Raw genomic sequence first — 25,907 nt, forward strand, 5'->3', positions numbered from 1 at the left:
TGTGGCTTCGGAAAGAACCAGCTGGCAACAGCTAATCTGACAGACAAAACCTGGGAATCCTGGTGTTAGCGCCACAGAGCGTGGGAGAGCTGCAGGTTTGGCAGGCAGATGGTTGTGCTTTTACACAACTGTGCAAAGTACAGTTCTTGTGATAAAGCATTACAGTTCATGACAGGTTATTTGGGGCAAGGGTTACCTTTCCCTGAGTCTTATCTTGGTGCCTGATGCATTCTTTCGCAGAAATGGGAATTTGGACAAAGATTAAAGAAGTTACGGATGTGAACAACTGGGTTACCACATGGAGGCTGTATTGATGTTACTGGCAGTATTAGGGAGGTTTAGAAATGTGAGGCATATAATCATTTACAGGCATAGGAAAGAAACCGGGTGGTTATTTTCTATAAACCTCAAATAACAGAACAATGGAGCCTTGGGGAATTTGGTAATGTGAAGCATGGTTTGGGTTCCAACTCTTACCTCACCTGCTCAAGCTTAACTATTTCTTCATACCTGAAGTAAAAATCTTCCTGAATGCATATATATTATTATTATGCATATATATATTGGAGAGCTAGAGCTGAAACAGGAAATATTAGCAGCTGAAATGTGAACTTTGTGCAAAGCAAGGTTAGAAATACATACTCAATTATATGAAGGTGTATCACTATTTTAAAAGCTTTTTACATGTATTTCTTATTTTATCATCATAGGCTTATCAGCTGATGAATGGCCAGGAGAATATGGTTTGTCAGCCCTTCCAAGGCAACAAGTTTAAGAAGAGGTGAGGACACAGTACACACTTCATCTACCTCCTCCTCTGACCTTCTGCACAGGGAAATAAGTAGGTCACCAGCCGTCTCTGAGCCTGACATAAGGGGTTTGCCAGGAAATACACAGCTCAGACCAACACATCCCTCGGCAGTCCTGACCTTTGCAAGATTCTGTTTTGACCCACTGCTCTCCCCTCCATGTATTTATTTTTTTTCTGTTTCTGTATTTAATGCCTTTCAGGGTTAGCCCACCAATTATGCTGCTTCATGAGTGCTGCCCTAGGGCAGGGATGCCACTGACCAGTTCCTGGCTCCTGTTAGCTACAGAGACAAAAGCAGTCAGATGAGAGAGAGCAGGACAAGAACCGTATCTAACAAACCATTGGCCAGTTCACTGCCGGGGGGTCCCTGCTGGAAGAGGGGGCACAGCATGGAGGGAAGCTGTGTACCTGCCTGCAAAGCCCTCCGCAACCCACTGGCTGCCTCTCCTCGCAGGCAGGCCTGTCACTCTCCACTGCCAGCATCCCTGGCAGGCTGTCACTACGGTTCCTTATGCAGTAATGCCACGGCAGGCTTTAAGGGAAACTGAGCGTCTTACTCAAAGAGAACCACATCAACCCTTAGAGCTGGGGGCTTGAAGGTAAGGCAAGCAATAATTATGTCAGGTATTTAAATTAAGCCTTCTGTATCCCTCACAAAGCAGCCTGACATCTCTGCTCCTCTGCTCGTCTACCTGTACACAAGACCACTTCAGCAATGCTATAAATAACAGCAACATACTACAAAGTGCTGTACTCTAAGTACTAGGCCAACTTTTAAAGTTGTATCAATTAGTCCACCTAAAGAAATTTCACAAGAGGTATTTGCAATATCACGTTTGATTTCTCTTCAAAATGGAGTCTCCAAAACATTTGTAACTAGCCTCTGGAAGAGAGACCCTGGGAAATACTGATCTGGTGGAAATATTTGTGGGTTTGTGGATTCTTTTCAGGAGATGTTGATGATGGAATTAGGACTTCTTGGTGGAAGAACTTACTGTCCTTCAAGAGGATACCTGTGTACAAAGAAAGTGCATACACCTACACTCCTGCCTGTGGTGGGAATTCAAGTAATTAAGGAACTCAGTTGCTTTGTTAAGATGCACACTCTGAATTCAGGCTTTTGTAAAGCTTAATCATCAACAGTCTTTGGAAGGACTTTGCACTCAGCCACTATTTTTCTTATGTCTACAGAAGAATTTCACTGCTTCTGATACTCTGATACTCACAGTGAACGAAGAGATGCATTAAAGACAACAACTCAGCATGCAGAGAGGATGAGAAGGCAGGCTTCAGCTTTGCTATTGAGCACCTGCCATTTTTTTATTCTATATTACACAGTGGTCAATTAAGAAAAAAAAAAAAAAAAAAAACCCACAGGTCAGCCTATGGAAAAAATATAAAGATAATCCTATAATAAAGGGTCTCCATCTTAGAAGATTCTGGAAAGAAACTGGAAAATAATTTGGAAGTTCTTGCTTTCTTTGGAATACTTTGTATCTTGTGGACATCATCAAAGAGCCTCTTTAGGACAGATTTGGACACAGTGACAGCTGAACTGGCAGGAGAGTGCACTTCCAAGGGAACTGGTGGTGGCAGGAAAAATAGTGAACAGGATGCAACAGGCATCAGTCACCATGCCAGACCACTCTTGAGAGGGAGCAGCTCAGCAATGTGCACAGAATAATTCACACACTACAACTGCTATTACGGCCAACAGCATTCATGGCATGATTAGATATGCCCAAGTCAATCAAGGAACCATAATCATGTCCTGTCCACAGACACAGCAGAAGAATATGTGGGCTACTCAGAAATGAGAAATTCAAGTTCCTTGCAAAAGAAACATGCTAATAACAGGCCAAAGTGGTGAAACGATGTGATTATATTCACTTTTTACATCAATGCACGAAACTTTATAGACTGAAACAATTCATCCTTACTGAAGTAAAAAACTCCAACTCTCAAAAACAATGGTCATCAATAAAGATTCACCAAAAAGCATCCTAGAAATCCACCACTCAGACTCATGACATAATGCTACTACAGTCATTTCTACATCAGGCAACAGCAAGAAAAAGAAATTTTGAAGCATCACTGACAAGCCACAACAGTGTCTCTCATACACTAATTGAGAAGTTGACTTGGAGAGGAATAAGCATTATTAGTTAGACCAGAATAAGTCCCCATTAGTAATATTCCTCAACACAGAGGAGGAAGACTTTAACTGGAAAATACATCAGAAGATACTTCACATGAATCTTTTCAGTGCCCTGACTTCCTTTTCCCCCTAGACAGATCATTCAGTCCAAGTTGCTAGTCAGCAAAACTTTCTGCATCAAGAAATAACTGACCGAGCACAGATCTTTCTAATGCCCCAGTAAATGTCTGGAGGCCTCCTCACTCAAAAGGAAGCAGTTATTGCATCTGCTGCTCACCTAAATCAATTATACTGAACACAAGTGCATATCATAAATTATAGACCTGGAAGCATAAAATTTTGATTTAAAAAGAAAACAAAAACAAAACAAAACAAACAAAAAAAACCACAAACAAACAAACAAACAAACAAAGAAGGAAAAAATATTTTTTTCTACCAAACATACCATTTCAAAACTTTGGAAGTGGATTGTTTCATTTGAAGTCTTTACTTTATTCCAAGAATAACACAATACGCAGCAAAGCCAGCTCAACAATCACCTTGAATAAAGCTGCTTTAAAATTTTTTTGCAGATGATTCATGAAGTAAAACAAATCTTTTTTCCTTCTAATAACAGCCTCATCACAAGATGTTTGCTCATTACTTATTACTTTTAATGACAGCCAGTAAAAGAAAGGATTCTGTAGGAGTGTCCTCACCTATGAGTCTACATATCTTTCATCTCTCCCAGCGGGTATATTCTCAAAGAGCCAAGCTACTCTATTTAGATTTAGTGGCTGCTGATTTGAATAGCTTTGCAGCTGCACAAAACACAAAGTGAGTTATCCTCTGTGGAGAAAGGCAGGAACATGTCAAACAGCTCCTTGCTGTGCAGGTTACAAGTCACATATTCTCCTCCCATCAACTTACCAAATTATAGGTACATCAGCCTTTTACCTCAATGATTTCCTTTGGACTGCTCAGAAAAAGTAGTTAAGCCTTGGGGCTGGGAATATGGGACAGAGTAAACTAATAACATCATCCAAGGCACTGTCTGTATGCTCCGAGAAGCTTTTTTCATATTAAGTGTATTGGAAGTAATTATACATGATACTCGGTGTACTGGAAATAATTATACAACATTAAGCATGTCGGCAGATATTATACAATCGTGGTTTGTCTTGAAGTCATATTTTAGGTGATGTGCAAATGAACATTTCTGTGTGATGCTGTCAACTTTAGAATGGCTTAGTCCTCCACTATGGATCACCCCACACTGCCAGAACACATACATTAGAACTAGAGGGGAAGAAGCTTCAGCTGAAAGTGGTGAACGCTTCATAAACAGAGCTGGCTTGTCACACTGTTATGCTAGAGACTGCAGTGTGAGAAAAGAGTTTACATCTTTATCAGTTTTATTGGCGCAAAACGAAAATACCTTGATTTTCTTTTATAAACAATGTATTAGCTCTGTAATTGATGAGACTAAGCATGAGACTGGAAATAGAGCACATATTGGCACTTAAATAACACAAATATGAGCTGAGTTTAAATACTGATAAAGAGAAGACATTGAAAATGTGCTCTTGAACTTCAGGTCAAAGAGCAGCATTAGTGGTCAGCTGAAGAGTACAGACTGCATAACAGCAGCCTGTGATATAATAAAACTGATCTTAATTTCAAAATTTTGTGTACGTTGCTGGAAATGTTTGCAGTGCATTATACACCAGCCACTCAAAGCAGCTGTGGTTATACCAGATAGCCAATTCTTCCAGAAAAGTTTCTCAGTGACGCAGGGCTCTTGCTGTGAACCAGGTGAACTGAGAGCATGGACCCTAAACAGTACAGACAGATTGGCTGTCTCATAAGATGACAATGTTAACTGTGATTTGCTACAACTGGTTTGCTCCAGACCCAGGCTGACTGCCCCAAGAGCCAGAAAGGGGCTAACACAGCAGTTGGCTAGGTCTGCCAGGACTCCTCAGGTGCTTCAGCTTTAACTCAAAACTGCAGAAAAGCTAAGGCTGGATGGCAGCATGATAGCACCAACACGGAATCTTGATACGTCCATGCAATTGCCCTCAAACATGCAAGGCTTTATCTCCTTAGATATGAAATAAACTAGAGCTTGGCTTTCACATGAGAGATATGCTTCATCAGACTGCCATTGCCAAGTTTAAGACTTCTGGCCTCTTGATGTTTCAAAAATAAAAAAGGCTGTGAAATTTTTTAGTTAGAAGAAAAGATTGTTTTCTTGTCCCCCAAACTAAGTCATCCAGCCATCTCCAGATCTACTATAGTACCAACAACAGCACTGCTTTCAATCAAGCCAGCTTGTACCGTTTCAGCCAAAACCATGAGGTGATTTTTTTTTGTTGTTGTTGTTGTTGGTTTTTTTTTGGTTTTTTTTTTTTTAATTATGAGCTCCTAAAAACAGCTCATTATAATTTGTTTGTATAATTCTTCTGTCAGTGCTGCCCTTTGTGTAGAAACTTTTGTCATTAAAATACTTTTAAGTAATTTTACTTTAATATATTTGGTATCTTCCACTGATGCATTTCAGTTTTGTTATACTATTATCTTGGGAGCTTATTCTATCCTTTAGGCATCTCATATCCTGGAATAAAGACAATTAAGCAGTTCTTGTAAGTACAGTCATTCAGTTAATGAAATATCTAATAATACATCTCATCCATTAGCGGTCTATATCACAATTTAAATACATTAATAATTCTCAAATCATTGGTTTATCACATACCAGCCCTGCTTGTCTCTGTGGCCTATGAAGAGCCTTGTGAATGTAACAATGAGGGTCCAGGAGTAATGAATTTCTGCTTCCCAGCAGTGAGAAACTTTCCCTTCATGTTAATGTTCAGCATTTTGTCTCTTCATTTACTAAAGACTTAGTCTAATAGGCCTTCCTTCTACTTTTTATCGAATGTAAAATACATGCCTTGACACGTCCCCGCATCCTCTCTCCTGAGACAGCGCTGTTACAATCCCCTCCGGAACAACTCCCAGGTAACAAAGTCATTTCCAACATCTTCACTGGCTGGGCTTATGTTTGACACCACAACGTGTGGGTTCCTCAGCCGGAGAGGTGCAGAGGAGGATCTATGGGGGATGAGGAGTGACCTCAGTGGCTCTCACTCCACCTGCTCCGAGCATCACGTTTGATCCCGGTACTCTGATCTATAATACACACGGCAGCGTTCGCACACTCTCCGCGCTCTGGCGCCTTTCAATCAGGACCTTTATTCTGGCGCTCTCAGGCCCGCAAGAGTCCCTTTCCCTCAGGAACACCAGCCCGGCCATACGCGCCCCGTCCTGCCGGGGGACACCCTCCCGCCGCCATGTCGCCTGGCGCAGGCGAGCGGCGCCTCCTCCCCCGTGCCCGGGGCGTGGGCCGGGCGTTCGGAGCAGCGGCGCTGACGGTCGCTGCGGGCGACCGGGTTTGCCTCCCCGGGGACGCTCCATCGTTGCTTCCCCCGTCCCCGGCGGCGGCGGCACCGCCAGGCCGCGCTCAGCCCCGCGCCCGGCGCGGCGGGGGCGGCGCCTGCCGGCGGAAAGTGCTGAGTCACGGCCTGACGCGCGGCCGCCGTCACGTGCGGGCCCGGGCTGGGTCCCGCCGCCGCCGCGGCACCGAGCGCAGCCGCCGCACCGAGACGGGCGCACTCGCTCCGCTCCGGCTTCGCTCGCTTCCTCGGCCTCCCTCCCGACCGGCATGGGGCTGCTGTCGCAGGGTTCGCCGCTGAGCTGGGAGGAGACGCGGCGGTACGCGGAGCACGTGCGGCGGCACGGCATCCTCCAGTTCCTCCACATCTACCGCGCCCTGCGCGACCGCCACAAGGACGTGCTCAAGTGGGGCGACGAGGTGGGTGAGACCCCTGCGAGCGCGGCCTCCGCCGCCCCCTGTGGCGGGCGCGGCTGCCGTTCCGGTGCGGGTCGGGCCGGGCCGGGCCGGCCGCGATGCCCGCAGCGGGCCCGGCCGCTCGGCCGCGGTCGCCGGGCGGGAGCGGACGTTGCGGGCTGCCCGGCGGGGCTTTGTTTACCTCGCGCTCGCCGCATTTCGTTGCGCAGCACGGCTGCCCCGCTGTTACCCGCGGTTCTGAAACGCTACAACAACTTTCAGTGTTTCCTCTGGCACCGGTCGGTTGCCCGGGCGGCCCCTCGGGAGGTGTATTCCCGGGGCGGTGATGCTCGGCAGCACCCGCTCCTTCTCCGGAGTTTGTTTATGCTCTCTCGATGTGTCTGAGTAAAGTATGCCTACGCCTCTAGTCCAAGGCAATGCCTGGTCGGACCCAGACTCAGTTTTTGGGAGGAAAGTGGGGGAAGCAGGAGCAGGGGTGGGCGGGCTCTGCAGTGGCAGCCCTCTCGCCGGGCACCGCGTTCCGCCTGTATCCCTGTGTGAAAGGGACCTGCCGAGCCCTTCTTTACCCTGGAGTTTCTTGGGCGTTTGGTACCTGTCAGCCTGCCTTCTGAAGAAGGATCAGGATGATCGTTTGGAATTGAACTTTGTTACAGCAGCTTTGTGCCCGAGGACCGTAACTTTAGTCACAGGTCTTGGGTGTGTTGCCTTGTAAACCTGCGCTCAGTTGTGCCACAGCCTGACAGCACTCTGCAAGGATCAAGCGCTGCCTCCTCTGTTGATCAGTTCCCCAGGAGACAGGGAGCAGCTTCACATGTGCTGCACGAGAACCTGTCCTTGTCCGTGGTGTTGGTGAGGTCCAGCATTGGTCACTTCGAGGTGTCCTAGATGCAGCTGCAGAGAAGTTGGAAGAGCAGAGTAGGATACAAGTGATGTGGGAACTTGGCCAGTGCATCTCGGTCTCATGCACAGTTTGGTTTCTGAGCAGCAAAGGCATTTGTGAGTAAACTTTATGCAAGTAATAGCAGCTGTTCACAGATGCCCTTTGCAAGAGGAGAATGCTGTTCACCATGTGCACTTTGAGAGAACTTGTCTCTTAAAATCAGTTCTTCTTTAAATGAACCCCTTTTATAATTCACGTAACAGCAGGGCAAGCGTCAGCGCACAGGATCTGCTTCCATGAATGAGTGGGGGTTGGCTACTAAAAGCTGTTTAATGAAAGTGTTTGTAGTCTACACCACAGGATTTTGCAGCTAGAGTGGTGTGGACTCAGAAAGTTTAAATATGCTTTTATCTACCCCTGTCTGATGTTTGTTTTCCCACATATCTTGTATGACTGAAGTTAAGCTGACAAAAGAGGCTCACAGTCTTGAGTCCAGCTATATAGACAGAGTCTTCCTGTTGCTCTGAGACTTAGCTTGAGGGTTTTCTCATTAATCTTTAAGAGATGATCCTCATTTTTCAATGGGTGTTAGATTTTAGTTGTCCTTGCTTTCTTGGAGCAGATAGGATAGCTGGTTCAGCTTCCCTCCCTGTGTTCCAGGCTTATGTTTCTGCTGCCTGCCTTGTGTTGTTACTGGCCAGCTGAGTTCAAAAAGTTAACCCATCAGAAAGCTTCTTCCATTCAGTTTTTTAGGGTGATTGGTTTTCTCAGCAGAGCTTCAATTCTTTCACAGGCAGACCCAACAAGCTCTGCTTAATGTGAGAAAAGTACCAGGAGTGCGTGGAGAAAAGGGTGAAGTGCACCCAGCTGATCACTTGGTAATCTTAGATGTATTGTGAGACTGGACTCTGGGAGCCTCATTCTTCCTTTGGCCTGGGGACAGTGCTGCACAAAATATTTATGCTCGATAAATAGTGGAGCGTGATGTAAAAGGAGATTCACAGTTTTCTTCTACCATGCCCCAGTGTGGCAAGAGGCAGGATTTTAAGGGCAGCATCATGGCAGATGTGATTTTGATAAGGACCTGAGAGCTGTATTAAAAATGTCTGTGAACATTCAGGGAAAGTCAGGTAACCTGGTTCATTGTTTACCTCTTCATTTTAGCGAATGTTAATAAACTCAGGTGTGGCAACTTTGTTCTGCTGTGTTATGCAGTTACATATTTTTATGTAACACAGCATTTAGGAGTGTGTTAATGGACCAGGTACTTGTAGCCAGTCTGCTCTTGTGCAAACACAAAACCATACTTCAGTCCATAACTTAATTGAGCTGTACTGTAGATAGACTAATGCAGAGGGCAGTACATTTGTTTTCCATTTTTCCTCACAGTCATTAGAAAGTGGCGCCACATTTTTATGAAACTTAGATGAATCGACTAATTGGACAGTTTTCATAAAAAGTCTTTTTTTGTGCTTTGACCTTCATGTGTAAAGTCATAGCCGAGGGTGTTTAATTCTTTTAAAAACTTCTTGAAGATAGAAATCAAGAATGAAAATGACAGCCCTCATGTAATGGTAGAGATAAAATCAGAATAAACAAAATTACTTTTGTGTTCAAGAGATGTTTCTGTGATCGTGTTTAGTGAAAAATGTATTTTGTAATTTTTTTTTTTGAGGAGTGTTTATGAGAAAAAACCCAACTTCACTAGCATATACTGAGTTTGTCTTTCAGGACATATGTGTGAATACTTGAAAGGTTGTTCCCCGTCTAGGTGAAGCCATGGTGGAAAGGAAATAGTGTGTTTGCTCATGAGTGTAGATACCAGCCTTTGCTTCATTAGGACTCCCCCTTCTCAGTGTGTAAGACTCAATTACAGAACTGTGTGGGTCCCTTGGAGTGCTAGTAACCTCCTAGGGACTCCATTCCCTGGCGTTCCAAGGGAATCAACTGTGGGGAATCATCATGTACTCTTTCTTGGGTGTCAGACAGAAGTGTTAAGGCTGAGTGCTAACAGAGCATGGTGGTGGCATCTGTTTTGAGGGGAGTGAGACAGCATCACAGCTTGCATTGCAGGGTAACATTCCTCTAGTGCTCCCATCCTCTCCTGAGTAAAGAGCTGGAAAGGTCAAAACTCTGGTTCTGCTGCCTTTTGAAAAGTCAGCTCTTTTATTGCTTGCAGTGTTAATAGAATCAAGAGCTGTTGTCAGTTTTGGGGTAAGTTCTTTTTTACTCCATTGTCCACAACCATGAAGCCTTTGCAATCGTAAAAAACAAAAGCCTACCAAATATGAGTGTAACAGAGTAAGATTTGCTCAAAAAAAAAAAAAATTCTCCTTAAATTTGCATTTGCAGGTAAAGGTCCTTTGCGTCTTAATCATCCTTCTGCCTCATTTAAAACTGACAACTAGTTGACCTCCCTGTTTATGCTTGACTTCTCCTGGCTGTGGAGAATACAAAACAGTGAACCATCTCATTATCCCTCATCAAACCCTGCCTTACTGTCATTGCGTTAATGGTCACAAAGTTTGGGCTACAGTTACGTCTGCTGGTGAGAACCTGTCATGATAACAAGTACAATCTCCTTGTGTTCTAGTCTTCCTCTTCCATCCAATACTGTGTGCTTGACCTCAGGGTTGCAGAGTTGTGATCATTGTTTTTTGGGGTTTTTTTAATTTTATTTTTGTGCAGCAGAATCAAACCCCTGCAGCTTTTCAGTACTGTGTTTCAGAACTCCAGTACAGTTAGCAGATACTATATGAAATAATTAGTTTGTGGAGTTTGGCAGATGCTAGCCTATTCTGCTGCTTCCCAGGTTTTATCCCAAAAAGCTCCCTTCTGTGCCAGTGCACAGTAGGCTCCTGTGCTGTTCAGCACCTCTTGTCTGCTGATTGCATTCCTCTAACTGACAGATGTAGCTTAAATTTCCTTTTGGAGCTTTGTGCGGGCACTCGGATCAGACAAGTGGAATAGCTGGCCCTTGGCAAGGCTCACTGCTGCTGTTTTGTGTTGTACGTGCACACAAGTGAAGAGTCACAGCATTTCACGCTGAACTACGTAGACGTATGTATTCATATGTGCATGGAATACTTGTCTTCCACAGTCTGTAAAGACTAAGGAGCAGCTATTTCAGGATAAGAAAATTTTGGTAAATGTGTGCCAGAAGGAGATCTCAGAAGGAAGGGATTTAGAAAGCAAGCATGGGCAAAACGTGACCGTTTTGTTTTAAAGTACATAAGAATGAAGTAGGAATCTGATTTGCTCAGCCTTGCTTAGTGAAATTGGTCATAATGACCCTTTTGTTGTGTGTGAGTCTTGTTCCTATCAGTGTGGGGACCTAGCGCACAATAAGCATCTTCAGCTTTTTAAAAGTTGTTTTCTTAATGCAAACTTGAAGTGAAATTTGGAGGCCTTTAAAAAGATTTGATAATGCTGTGTATGAGGCAACATGAAAAATGTACCACTGCGCTGCTTGCGAGTTGAAGCCCTTACTGCGTTAATTCTAGTTTGGTTTTGGTTGGTTGTTTTCTTACCTTCCTTTTACCTCTTTCTCAGTCCTTTTGAAGCTTCTTTTGATCTTTCTCCTGTACACTCAATTCATTCCCCTCCTTATCCTTTAGTTTTTCAATTATACCTTGTAAATAAGTTAAATGAGAACTGAGATGAACATGTGTTTGTCAGCACTTCCTCATGCAAGAAGCAAAGCGGCCCTTCTCAGGAGCTAGGAGAGGCCAGAGGTTTCTTACAAGGATGTCCCAAACGTGTTGCTTTTGATTAAAAGATGCATGACTCACTTGAAAGCTTTCTCCTTTTTCTTAGTGAAAGGCTAGGCTGTGAAAAGAGCTGAATTTCCTCTTGAGTGATTCTTTCCAGGAAACTAGCTATTGCATTAGTGTCTTGTTGCGGTTTCTAGCCTGTTACCTTTCTGGGTGTTTCCGGGGCAGTAGCAAGGTGTAGATGTTGCATTACAGTCTGCAGAACTTCAGACTGGTAAAATTATTGTTGCATAGTAAGGAAATGAATTTGGGTTCAGATGCACACAGTTTGAGGCTCCAGTTTGCCTGTCACCCATTTAAAACCAGGAACAAAATCTAGAGCACTATTAAGCAATGGTGAATCTAACTCACCATTACAGGTACTATCCCTAACATACACAGAAGAAGTTTTCATCATCTCTTTGCTAAAAAGACAACCAGTGAGGCTTGGTGAGAGACAGATACAAGTGCATAAAAATGTTCAAAAAGAGATAAGTAAGGACCAGAACTGATGAAGGAGTAGGTTCAGAGAGCATCATGGTGTACCGAAAGGTAATGTTCATTTCTCATTTTACAAGAAACTTGGCTAATCTAATGGACCAGAAGAGCTGATTTCCTTTTAAGATAATTACTTATTTTGCAAAGCCTTGATGCCCTGTGGAACAATATGCTACATGATAGCTTTGAAGCTGAGATAGACATTGCTTGACTTGTATAGCTAACTAGAATAGACAGTTTATTATGGTTTCTTTAAACTTTACATGCTGCAAGATGTTTGTCCATCTATCCAAACCACTTGGATAATTGTATAGTGAGTTGTGGGGTTTCTTTAATGTTTATCTGAAGCTTTCTAATTAGCTTTTTGCTTTATATGCTATAAATAAAACGGAATCACAAAAAATGGTTGTTGAGTTTTCTGGAATGTCAGTAATACATGGTCTTTAAAAAAAAAATTCATCCAAGACGTTATACAGATTCATCATCAATACTATGATGATCTCACATTCTCACTTTGTACAAACTGCTGCAGTATACGATGTGCAGAAATCACTTTTTTAAAAGCTTTTCTTGGTAATCTTGTGCCTGTATTAAAGCTAACGGTAGCCTGAAGTCTTAACAATTTTTTTTGCATTCTTGTCATTTTAAGACAAATGCTTTTAGTCTCCCCGTCCCCCAGTGAAATTCCCCAAACAGAATGCATTTTTGATTTTTTTTAAATGCAGAAATTCCTCAGGATGGCCTTTGCCAAATGTGGCATGTGCAGATGCATCTCGATGGAGCTGTCTTAATCGATGTGCTCACCCGCTGGCTGCCTGGGCAGAAGCAGCAGTCGTGAATTATTTCGTTATTTGTCACATGCCTGTTTAATTCACCCTTTCTCTCTGAGCTTTATTTGGCTAAATAAAGGGGCAGTGGAATTTTTTGTTTACAAACAGACTTAGTGCTTCCTTAATATCTCTTGTATGGATACCTGCTGTTTCAAATAGTGGCATTTATGGGGCTGGATCTGATGGTATGTTAGTGCATCAGCTTATGCTGCTTGACAGCCATACATGTGTATTTATGCAACATCTAAAAGGAATACACTAATGCACAGAAATATAACTCTTTAAATCTTGACTTGAGCAAAATAGGTGTCCTTAAAGAGTCTTCATTTTCATTCCTTCCCTGGATACTTTGCCTGCCATGAAACTACTTTTTCTGCCTGGTTTTAATCCTGGCATCAGGGAAAACATAAACTAAACCCTTTAGCTCTCAAAACATGCACAGTGTGCTAACACCATGATGGCTGATAATTTTGCTTCATCTCCCTTTGCTCAGCTCTTTCAGTGGCTGGGTGATAACATGTATATAGGTTGTAGTGCAACACCAGTGACCTACCTGAGACCTGTACTGCCAGATGCACTGTGTATGTGATATGCAGGACTTACTGTAGTTCATACTAAGATGCTATTTGAAAATTAAATTTTGTAATCAATGAAAACCAATTTGGAAATTTTGGGGGTTTCTGTTGTGTGGAATTTTGTTTGGATTTTTATTTAGGGTTGTGTGTGTGTGTGGTTGGTTGGGTTTTTTTAGGTTTGTTTGTTTTGGGGTTTTTTAGGAGTTTTTTTTTTTTCCCCCAAAGCAAGCTGCACTTGGTCATAGCTATTGACCTGTGCCCATAGTAAACATTGATTTCCTCCTTACCAATCTCAGATTTTAATAAGGGAAGCTTAAATTACCTACTGTTTGTATATTTCTGACAACAAAATATTCTGTTCATAGTGTATCTCCTTCTGTGGATATCAAATAGATTGTTGTGGGTTTTATCATGGGATATTTTCTGTTGTAATTCCTATTTTCCCTCAGGACCTCTTCTTGCTGTGCAGATGCCTTATTTTAGTTAACAGTATCAGGAAGGATGGGTACAAGAAAGATTTTATTGTTGATGTTGCATATTCGGTTGTTCCAGTTTTTTTTTCTTTCTGATGCAAAAGGTGAATTAGAAATTTGCAGCATTTTGTTTCACAGGTGAATAAATAAATAAAGTTTTCTTGACTGCAGAAAGCTAAAGTTAACATGATCCTAATCTTTTTAATAATATCAGCCTCAGGTGTTAAATAGTACAGAAGTCAAAGATGACACTTCTTTCTGTAATGCTCCACATCTTATTTCTTTCGAATCATGCAAATGGTTATAACTTCTCAATTTTAATTTTCAATAATGCAGCTTCCTGTTTTGTGGTGTGTGCAGAAGTTTCTCTTGTCACATTGTGTCATGCACAAAAAAATCTGCAGCCCTGATGTTGTCACATGGAGGGGGAACAGGCAAGAGCGCTTTAGCTGGGGCTGGCTGTGTTGACTGAGATGAGAGCCTCTGCATCTTCATTGTTTTGTCTATGATAATATTTAATGTGCCCTAGAAGTTCTTAATTTTTTCATTGTTGTCAATGTAATGTAAAACATGAGTTTTGTTTCTGGAACAGGCTTTTTGTGAATTGGTTGTGTTTAGAGCTGGTGATGGCACTTCCAATCTGCTTGATCAAAATTCAGCATTTTGGGAATTACATTTTAATCTTGGTTCTCCTGTTGCAGATTTTTGAAACGATTTCTGTGGCAGAGAACATCCATGGTAATCTCATGAGTGTGGAAATGCCTTGCCTCGTGCCAGTACGCAGTTTGGGGGCTTGCTAGCTAGAAAAAGGGTAACCAGCCTCTGTGGCACTTCCAGACTTGTTTTTCTCTGAAATTTGCTCCCTCAGGCATTAGACTTCTTATAAGACAGTAAAGCTTTCATTAAAGGTACATTAGCAGCTAGTGGGGTTTTTTTGTGGCTCCATACTTTATCACATCAGTAGTTAAAAGATAACTGCATCAAAAAACCCACCTTGGGTATTATATTCTACATCTAGCAGAAGTATTTGTACCTACAGAAAATAATCTGCTTTTTCCATCTAACGCTGAAAATTTGTGGCAGAGGTTCTTTAATGAACAGTCAGATTATTAAAACTTTGTTCTCCTCAAGACTGTCATTTAATGATAATAGTATTTTAATGATGCGTTGACTGATGAATAAATATATGGAAGAACTACTGTTTTTTCCATAAATGAGCTTAATAACTAGTGAAAAGGGTGTTTTCTACTGCATACGTAAGTATATGAAGCAAACTGCATGAAAATACTTAAATGTTGGTAGTGGCTTTTATTCACAATAAACAATACCCATGAGACCTCATTGGGTGTTCAGGGAAAATTTTCAATTTCCCTTAAAGCTGAAAGAAGGTTCATATGAAGAGATTGCTAACAAATGTTCCAGGTGTGTGTGGCAATAGCTATATCCAGTGGAACGAGAAAGAAGCTGTCATTAAGATTGTCCTTGAGAAACAGGAGTGGTCCATGAGTCACCTATGATCAGGTTTATTTAGAATCACAGAATGATTTGTGTTGTAAGGGATCTTTGGAAATCATCTTGTCAAACTCCATGCCCTGGGCAAGGACATCTTCCATTACACCGGGCTGCTCAAAGCCCTATCCAAACTGGCCTTGATCACTTCCAGGGATGGGTTATCCACAGCTGATATGGATGGTCAGGAGTGTGGTACAAGGCTAATGCAGGTACTGTTTTTCACATGTAGAAAGCATGAAGCAATGCTTTTTTCATTGCTTTTCTCTTAAAAAAAAGAAAACAATCCAAAACTTCTCTTCAAATCATTCTTCTAAACTATTTTCTTCTATTTTATAACCTTGGCACCTTGCTTCTGAGCTTACTAAGGTCCAGACTCTGCGCTTACCAGTGTTTTCATAGGCAGAAGTACCTCGTGGCAAATATTTTGAATATTAAAAGCATTTTAATGTTTAATGCTACAGCAGAGGCTTTACTCTCATCTATTAGATAGGTTTTGTTCCCTGTGTGAGTAGCATGATGGTGTTAAATTGAGTGTCCAAGGGTGGATTTTCTTATTGGGAAGCAGACCACTACCAAAGCAGGTATTTGGAAGATGATATGTGGCTATCCAGGTGTTAAAAAGATAAATTACTTGTCGGTAGAATGGCCGTGTTGAGGTTTGGGGCTTAACATGCTACAGTGATCTTAGGTCTAGGGGTAGAGGTTAGGAAAGCTTGGGGAGAAGGATATACTACTGATAGTAGGCACAAAGGACACGGAATTTTCAGGCCACAAGGACATTTGGCAAAACTCCCAAGATCAGTAAGAAACTAAGAAAGCCAACTCAGCAAGTGTGGAGAGATCAGTTCCAACTGGGTAAAAGGTAATTCTGACAGGGAGACATTCCCACCACCATGGTCTGCTGACTCAAGAAACCCACCAATTCAAGAGAAGTACTGAGCATGCAGACTGACTAGCAGGAGGAGCAAGAGAATCATTTAACCAACAGAAGGTAGAATTAATAAGATGTAACTTGTAGTCAGTGAACTGTGATTTCTTTGCTAAAATGTATAAATGGTATAAAGGTTCAATGATAGGCTAGGGTGCATTGTCCTTGCTGGCTCTAAGCAAGGCTACTGATCTGCAGCCATCTGCATCAACAGTTTGATCTGATGTGTATTTTGCTTCTTGCTAAGGAGCCTAGTTAAAATTATAGAGAAAATTGAACTCTAAAGAGCTCAGCAAAATAATGAATTATGGATGTTTGGTGAAGCCCCTCATATTTGGACTAGAATCTCTGCCAGGCACGCTGATTCTCTCAGCTTGGCTATGTTTCTCTGAACTTTGTTGTGGATAAAAAACATGTGAGAAGTCTGTGAGTGATGACCTGAAGTTGAATGTAAAAATGTGTATTCTGAATTTGTTTCTTTCTTTGTAGCTGTAGGCTAAATCTTTTGATGAGCCTAAATTACATTCTTTAAGGATGCCCATTCAGTCAGTCCCTCTGTTGTCAAGATACTCTGTGGGTTACTTGGAACTGTTGGCAGCCATCTGAAGTTTTTTTCTTTTCTCATTAAAATTAATGGCAGATTATCTGTGCGTTAAAACAGCTTTGAAGATTTAGTCAACGTTTCTGCAGGCAAAAGTAATAATTGTTTCAAAAGCTAGATGCATAATTGCAATATATTCACTACTGTACTTGAAATATGAAACATTTTGATTTCTTTGGATTTGCTTTCTTGACTTAGTGTTTCTTTACACTTTTGGCTTGTTTGGTTTTTTTTTAACTTGCAATTTGGTTTGTAGAGGAATACAGTGTTCTCCCCACCAGCTCATTACAGCTACATTTGGAGTGGGATTTCTAGGACAGGAGGCTAATCACAGTAGCATACTCATGTAAAAGTGGACAAATGTTCAACTTTGGGTCTTGACAGCACCTGCAGTTCCTGTGCCCTCTCTTTTGCTACCCTCTCCCACAGACACTGTGGGGTGAGGCCAGGCATGTGGCGAGCTTGATGCCCATTCTGTGTCCATCTGAATGACTCACACCAGTGGAGTCACATATCCCCTCTAGATTAGGCCAGCTTCTAGTGAGAATGATAATTTTACAAAGCAAGAGATCATATTGAATGTGGTATGAAACTGAAAGTCCCTTTTTCTTTCCAATATTTGAGGTCAAGTGACACTGGAGAGACTGGTTCTGGGCTGTAATTAAATCAGTGCTCAACTGTGTTCTGATTTAATATAGTCTGTAGTTATCACAAGTAGATTATTGTGGCATGATGCACATTATTTGGCATAATTGCCAAGATATACCATGCAAGAAAGTGTGATCTGCACAGAAACTAGAAATCATTATTTTTTTCTTCAGGAAATTAAAATTTGATCTTAGAAAACATACAGCAGATGTGTATAATTGCTGGATGAGTCCCTCCAGAGTTTGTCTCTGATCAGATTTTGTAGAATTACAAACACTCTTGGATAATACTGCTTGTGATTTAATCACAAATACCAACTAAGGATTGTAATTTTTGTCACAGTAGTAAGCAGTAACTCTTCCATGGACACTGAAACAACCAAAGAACATGAAGACCACAAATCTACTTACAGTGTGCTGTAAAACATGGCACAGGTTCTGTCTTTTGGCAGTTGTTTTCCTGTTTTTATCAGACTTCTGTACAAAATAGAAATTGCCGTGAGTTGGTATGCTGCAACTTTAGCATGAGCATCTTGCATGAATCTCAACTCCTGGGACTGGAGCAGTCACATTTGTTAGATACAGAGGGATATGGCTCTAGACATAGAGCCATATCCTGGTTTGGGACAAATTTGGGAGAAAACCCCTGTAGAGGGTCCCTCTAAGGAAGCAAGCCCAAGTAGCCCCTCCCTCCAACCGGTCCGGTAAAAAAAAACCTCTTTGGAGAAAAGTGGAAAAAACTATTTTACTAAACAAATGAAGTGCATACAAGTATAAAGAATGAATAATATGAAACAATAAAACCTCTCCTTCTGAAGTGAGATGGCAAACTGAGAAAGTCCTTGCCGTGGGTGTAGCTCAGCTCTCTCTCAGTCTCTCCTCAGTCCCAGTCCCTCCGGCGCTGCTGGAAAATGCCGAGCTCCAGGCCCCGGTGGGCCGCAGGTGCAGCCCCCAGTGCTCCCCTGGGTTTTCAGTCCAGAGCAGGTTTAAACAGTTCCAAGAAAAAGGAAAAAAAAACAGTCCAGGGAACTTCTCTGCCCTAGCTAGCTGAAACTAACTAAAAGCAAAAAAAAAAAGATCTCTGTCCTGCAGTCTCTCCAAGCCTCCGCCGAACACGCTGTCCGCAGCAGAATGTGGAGGAGTCAGGCAGTTTTCTCAAAACAAACTCCGTGCTTCTCCTTGCTCTTAGAACCAGTCTTAAAGGCACAGGACTCAATATACAGCACAAACAGAACAGACGATTGGGGATACAAGCATCATTAAGTTACCCTAGGACATTTGGAAAATGAAACTGAGGAGCACAGTGCATCTCTAACAGGTCTAGCTGTGAAATTGCAATCTGAATTTTTAACTATAAGCTGATGATTTTTGGAAGTCTTGGGGGCAGTGGTCCAAGAGCCTCCAAAAAAGGCACTGCCGGTCACCACTGGTCCAGCTGGGGTTTGAAAGCCAGTGCCCTGGTAATGCATTTCCATGTGTGGCTTCTGTTTTTACGTGGTAGGCAACACACCACACCTGGGGGCAGGTTTGTCTTTTACATTTCCCAGAACATTGCTAAGCATCCTCTGACCTGGAGGTATTAGCAAGCAGAGTGTATCCATTAAGTATTGAAGGGCTACAAGGTCCAAGCAGCTGTTAGGTTGCTGTGCTGAGTTGCATAAAAGTCTTCAGCGAGTTTTGACAGCAAGTGTGCATGGAGATCAGGAAGTATGAGATGAGGTTGTTCCAGGTTTGGCTGCTTTCAGATGTCAATTAGGGGAACGTATTCTCTAGAGCTGGGATGCAGCAGTGCTGTCATGAGTGGCTTGTTTGATCTAATATGGGTTGCAGCTTGGTGCAGGGACAGGAGGAGAGCTCTGGGGACAAGGTACACTGTTGGGCAGAAGGAGAAGAAAATGTGGCAGCAAAGCTAAATCAAACGGGGGTGAAAACCACTGTCCTATACCAAGAGCTGGAGTGTCATAATGACAGAACTGATGCTGTCACCAACAGCTGTGGGCTTTCTGTGGTGTAAATGAGACACAGTACTAGTCTTTAATAGCTCCAACAAGTGATGGGTGTAAATGGATGTCTTGTAGAATAACTTTTGGTGGGGGTTTTTTTGTTTGTTTGGGTTTTTTTCTGTCAGCAGAAGAGACTGTAACTGATGGGGCAACAGTGAAATGTTTGTGGGATGCATATAGCTTGCATGGGATTTTAATTCTTTCTTGTCTAGAAATAATGCAGAGGCAATTACAAATTCAGGGGGGTTTTTTTGTGATGCGTCTGCAAGTAGAAATGGCGGAAAATTAATTTCAAGTCTTTATTTCAGATGAAATAAGCCTGCAGCCATCTTTGCCAGTGCCGCTTACTGCATTCATAGTTAGTAATGCTTTTGAACTTTCGTAAAGTTCAGTGTGTCATATCTTTTTTTTACTTGATGCTTAAAATTGCATGCCAATGTGTCTGTGTCTGAATAAAACTTTACTGTTAGTTTTGTTTTTGTTATTTACAAGGTGGAATATATGTTGGTAAAATTCGACCATGAAAATAAGAAAGTGCGTTTGATACTCTGTGGTGAAGAAGTTGTTCAAACACTGCAAGACAAGGGGGAAAAGGTAAACCCCAAGTGAGTAGCTGTTTCCAGTTTCTCTTCTTTCTTTTTTTTTTAATACTGCTGTTATGATACTGTGCAAAATTTTGTTAACCTGGCTTAGCATTCAAGTCTACTATTGGTAAAACTGTAAACCACAGATACTGATGTTTTCAGATAAATATGGGGTTCAGGAAATGAAAAATTTTGAGCACACTTGCAGGCAGTCCATGCACTTTTTGTATTATGCTTTGAAAATAAAGGAGGATGTGATGGTGAGCCACAGAAGTTGCAGTTTGGGTGCTTGTTTTGTCTTGCTCTGATTTTGTGTCTGTGTATATGCAGTAATCCATGTCCCATAAAGTACGTATGTGTGTGTGTACTTGCTCCTGTATCTCTTGACTACAGGAGCGAGGGCTGTATAGGGGAAGCCTGTTGTCTGTAGGAGCATCCTCCCATTTTTGAATGAACCAGAAGCGTAGGTGTAAGAATGGTAGGGAAGTTTTTCCCTATCGTCTCCTATGGAAAAACAGCAGTGATCTGTATTTTCTGGTTCTGGTTAAAACCCCAAGAAACAAAGCTTGAGACAGATGCTAAGTGTGACTGCAGTTTGGTATAGGCAAATCCTACCTACTGTACTACACAGCAGCACTATTACTGCCAGACTGCACTTTGCTTTCTTTTCACCACTTCCTGATGCTGAGGTACGTTGGAAGGTACATTGTGTTCCTCTGCCAGATATTTAAATATAGGAGATTCTTCTTGCATGTGGTATTAATTTCTGAAATTCTCACAAATAATTCATCTGTTTTGAAGTTGCAGAAATATTTAAATGTGGCTCTTATTTTATTATAGTCACCCAACACTTTGGAGACCAGAATATGGAAGTTACATGATTGAAGGAACACCTGGGCAGCCATATGGGGGAACTATGTCTGAATTCAACACTGTGCAAGACAACATGAGGAAAAGACGGCAAGAGGCTGCTTCTATACTCAAAGAAAATGAGGCTGTTTGCACAGTGACATCATTTCCAAGGTGAGAAGGTTGTGGAAGTGTTCTCTGTTCTCCTTACACACTTTTTCTCCATATTGCATAGAGCTAAATGAAATAGAGAAAAATACTATTTTGTTAAAGTATTTTGGGTTGATGTTCCAGTCATTTTTTTTTTTTCTTGAAATTTTTATTGCAATGAGACAAGCAAACAGGCATCTTTTACATTTTTAGGTTACTGCTAACCTGTGATGATTTTGTATTAGGAGACAATACTGAATATTTGTAACATGAAGTATTAAGTCTAGAGTAATCTACCACCTTGAGTTGATACAGAAAATTACATAGAAAAGGTTTCTCTTTACCTATTTTGCATACTATGATTTTTATAAGTAGTAATTTTGCAAAACATGGCTAACCCCATCTGGTTTTAATACTACTTTTCACTAAAGTAAATGCAAGCTTCTGGTAGTTTGTGGCACCTGGACTTAGTACTTCTATTATACAATACTCTGCTTACTCAATCTAGAAAGGAGAGCATCTCTCCTGGGTTAATAATACCCTGACAAAGGATAGATTTCATCCTTTTTATTGTTGTAAAGGAATTCTTGAAGATGTTAAATTTAGGATGAAGTAAATTATTTAGGAGAAACTGTATTTTGTGACATTCCTTTGAAATAAAATTCTAGGCAGAGATTTATTAGATTTGATCCACCTAGCCTGGTCAGTGAAGTGAATGAAGATAGTTATGCTTATAATGATAAAAAAGTTGGTCTGTAGTAGAAGAGAAGTGGCTGGCCTTCCTAGCTAGTTTCTTGTCTAGTACGGAATGCAATAGCCCAGAATTCTTGCTGAGAGGAGGAAGAGTACAAAATATGCTTTAGCAGCAGGGGTGCCAAAATATCGGCATAATACCCCATGAATGCTGTTTTAAGAACACTGTTGATAAAATTCACTTTCACTTTATTAGAGTTATACTAGATTTAATAAGAGTTTATTTAAAGTCCAGTGGTTAAGTAGTTGTATTAGAGAATTGGGCTTTTTTCCCCTGCAACCTGACAGGTGCATTACGTCGTTTAGTAAGTTTTGCATACAAATGTTTTGGACCCGGTCTTGCAGGGAATAAAGGGTGAGGAGTTCTTCATCCCATTGTAGATAGAGATAAATACTTTTTACATTGCTGTAGGAGCAGTAAATTGGACTTAGTGAAAGCCAGTAAATAATAAAATGTAGTTTGTTAATGATTTATGGGTCAGTCCAAACATACTTTAATCCCTCAGAGATTGCTCTCCCTAGGCTAGCCTAATTTAGTTTATTACTTCTGCCCTTTGCTGTCTTGCCATTCAAGTCTTTGTTGGTTTGACTGGAGTCTTGCTAACATGAATTTCTGAGGTTTCATGGGATTGAAGTTTTTTTGCCACATAATACATATGCCTGTGTGCATCTGGACATGTACATGTGTATATAATAAAATCTGTGCATTTGAGAAAGCAAAAAAACTTGTTAGAGTGCTGACAGAAGAAAAGTAAAGAAGTAAGCTTGTTGAAATTACAAAATAATTCAGTCAAAAGTGAACAATTTGAAAATGCTTAAATACTAAAATATTCTAGCTTAGATACTGAATGAGTGTCCCTGGTTCCTAAATTTGTGAGCCCTCACTGCTGGACCAAAAAATTTTCTTTCTTGAGGACTGGAGGGATTCAGTTTACAATGTAGCACCTAGGTAAGTGATGAAACTGGCTTTTCAAGTTGTAGGACAACTTACTGAAACCAGGAAGAAGAAACAATATTGAACATAAATAATATTCTCGGAAGTGTTTCCTGATATTTTGAGTAGTTTCTTTGCAATTTTATCAGCGATCTTTTTTAAACCATGCAAATACTAGAGCCTTTCAGCACAATCTTTGCCCTTTTTACTGTGCAGTGTGGAGAAACTAATCTTCTACTTTACCTCGATCTTGTCAAATGTTCCTTTGTCTCAGCTGTACCGAGAGCTTATTCTTGTTTCAGGTGACTCTGAAACTTAACACGGAGTTTCCCAAAGGGGAGAGGTCTATTCTGATTAGTTTGCATATCTCTCAGCATTTTACACCTAATAGCTGCAGTTTTTCTTTGCTTATGACATTTGTCTCATAGGGATTTTCGTAGTTCTGGAAGTGTTATATATATGTACCACTTGAAACTACCTCTAATTCTTACAGTTGGTTAAGCATATATTTTAAAAGGGGTCGATTGTTAAGAGTAGGGCTGGGTAAATTACTTTGGCAGTCAACCTGTATGCTCGAGATAGACTTTGAAGCGTGGAATTCTGCTGCATGTCAGTTATTAATAACAAGCACTAACACACTAAAATGTGTGTGTACCCGACATAATACTGAAGTTTCCTGCTTCAGCCACTGAAAATGTCCATGTTTGCTGTCTAATGATAGACTAGTGGGGTTTCTTTTTTTTTAAAAAAAAAAGGCTGTGGTAATCACTGTTGAAGGTGGTTGTTGGCCGGTTGTCTACTAGAGTCCTAATCTCTGATCATCTGACCGTTCTAAAATCACAGTCTGTTTTCATTACAGCTTTGGATCTCATTGTTGTTACATAGGTTAGGGTGTCCTGGGTTTACACTGCCAGAATATAAGCCAACACCAGTAGAAGGAGGAGCTTCAAAATCCCTCTTTTTTCCAGATGAAGCCATCAACAAACATCCTAGATTTAGGTAAGAATATTTGGGAAATTTGAGAAGTTGAATATTTTTTCTCTACCGAAATATCACAGACATATCTGCAAATTCTTTCCATTACTGGAATAAAGAGCACTGTATCTGGTTGCCGCAGGTATCACAAGGACTTGAACAGAAATGGTTGTGATGGCATGTATTTCCTTTTCGAAGTGTCTTAAGAAAATTAATTGTTTAGTTAAAGGAACTTTATATAATAGTTCACACTGTTATGGGACAAAAAAAATGTTGATTTTGCTACTGCAAAATTGTTTCCGTCTTGAAATCTTGTGTCTAAATGCTTCCATCATGGTTAATCTAGCTCTTGCTTAGGTATGTCACAGAGACATCTCTACTCAGTAGCTTGCCCTAGTTACTCTGAAATGGATGATGTACTTCTTACTGTAAAGTAAGACTTTGGACAGTGAAAATCATTCTGCTTAAACGCTAAGCATACTTTTTAACTTGGCCTTATATTCTTCAGGAATGTATTCTTTCGCTTCTGACTGCTTTATCAGTATAGTTCTGTGAAGTCCATCAAAATAAGACTTGACTTACTGAAGAAAAATTCAGTGTTGTATCTTTTACAGTCTATCTTAAAACTAGGGAAAGAACCATCCTGAAGGAGAGTGCTCAAAATAAATAGAAAGTTGACATTCTGAAACCCTAAAAATTGTTGAGAAAGTAGCTGCAAAAATATTTGCATAAAGAGAAAATTTCATATAATTCAAAAAACTTTTTCTTTTGTTGTAGTACACTGACCAGAAACATTCGACACCGAAGAGGAGAGAAGGTTGTGATAAATGTACCAAGTGAGTAAATTCAGTCTTATCTTTGTTCTTTTTCAAAATAATTGTTTGGTCTCATGCTCTGAGTTACTGAGTGCCTGTGTTTTCCGCACAGTATTTAAAGATAAGAACACGCCATCACCTTTTATTGAAACGTTTCCTAATGATGACGGAGAAGCAGCAAAGGCAGCTAAGCCAGACTACATATATATGGATGCTATGGGTTTTGGAATGGGAAACTGTTGTCTCCAGGTAAAATGCATCTGCTTTCAAGATGTTAGTGCACATTGTCTCTTCTAAACCCTTCCCTTTTCTTTTTCTTATGTCTACTTCCACTTTGTTCAACTGATGCATGGTATATCAGTGTGGCAAGAGGGGAGATAAAAGAACAAGTAGTATGTCTGGTATTTTAGTCTCAAAATCCAAATATATCGGGGTTCTGTGGCCAGGTTTTGCTAGCAGAGGGGCTGCAGGGGTGGCTGCTGTGAGAAGGTGTTTCTCCCATGAGTAGGAAGCTTCTCCCATGTCCAACAAAGGCAATGACAGTGGTAGCACCTCTGAAATACATAAAATAAGAAGGAGTGGAAAAACTGTGCAGTGACATTGCAGGTGGAGATGGGAATGAGAATATGTGAGAGGAACAGCTCTGCAGGCATCAAGATGAGTGAAGAAGGAGGGGGAGGAGGTGTTCAAGGTGACAGAGCTGAGATTCCCCTGGAGCTTGCAGTGAAGATCATGGTGAGGCAGGAGGTTGGCGTTGGAGCAGAGATCCACCTGCAGCCCCTGGAGGACCCCACACCAAAATAGGTGGATGCCTGAAGGAGGCAGGACCTGTTACCCCAGGGAGTACCCATGCTGGAGCACTCAGTTCCTGAAAGACTGTGCCATGTGGAAGGGACTCACGCTGGAGCAGTTAATTAAGTGTAGCCCGTGAGAAGGGCTGTTGTGGTTTAAACCTAGACAGCAAAAAGTACCATGCTGTTACTCCCTTACACACTCCCTTACACACACGTATACCCTCTTGGCCCTGATGAGGAGGCAAATCAGAAAAAGGTGAGACTTGTGGGTTGAGATAAAAACAGCCTAATAATTGTAATAAAATATAATAATAATGGTAATGAAAATAAGAGAGTGGGGAGTAAAACTCAAGAAGAAGGTGGTACTCAGCAGTACAATTGCTCACGATCTGCTGACAAATGCTCAGCCTGTCCCTGAGCAGCAACTGCCCCCTCCCAACCAACTCTCCCAATTTATGTACTGAACATGATGCCATATGGTATGGGACATCCCTGAGGCCAGTTCAGGTCCTAGCTGTGCACCTGCTTGCTGGCA

The 25,907-nt window shown here is 41.4% G+C and overlaps 1 protein-coding gene across 1 annotated transcript in view; it reads left to right on the plus strand.

Annotated features, from left to right (window-relative positions):
- Window positions 1-6,584: 6,584 nt before the first annotated feature.
- Window positions 6,585-25,907, plus strand: part of GCLC (glutamate-cysteine ligase catalytic subunit) — a 35,666-nt gene continuing 16,343 nt past the window's right edge. The window contains exons 1-6 of the mRNA XM_040059051.2: window positions 6,585-6,822; window positions 20,011-20,123; window positions 20,943-21,125; window positions 23,674-23,787; window positions 24,541-24,599; window positions 24,691-24,827. Of these exons, the coding sequence (XP_039914985.1) occupies window positions 6,673-6,822; window positions 20,011-20,123; window positions 20,943-21,125; window positions 23,674-23,787; window positions 24,541-24,599; window positions 24,691-24,827 (756 nt within the window). The 5' untranslated portion in view covers window positions 6,585-6,672. The remainder of the gene's footprint in view (window positions 6,823-20,010; window positions 20,124-20,942; window positions 21,126-23,673; window positions 23,788-24,540; window positions 24,600-24,690; window positions 24,828-25,907) is intronic.

Source organism: Hirundo rustica, chromosome 3 (assembly GCF_015227805.2).
Source record: "Hirundo rustica isolate bHirRus1 chromosome 3, bHirRus1.pri.v3, whole genome shotgun sequence".
Taxonomy (NCBI): Eukaryota; Metazoa; Chordata; class Aves; order Passeriformes; family Hirundinidae; genus Hirundo; species Hirundo rustica.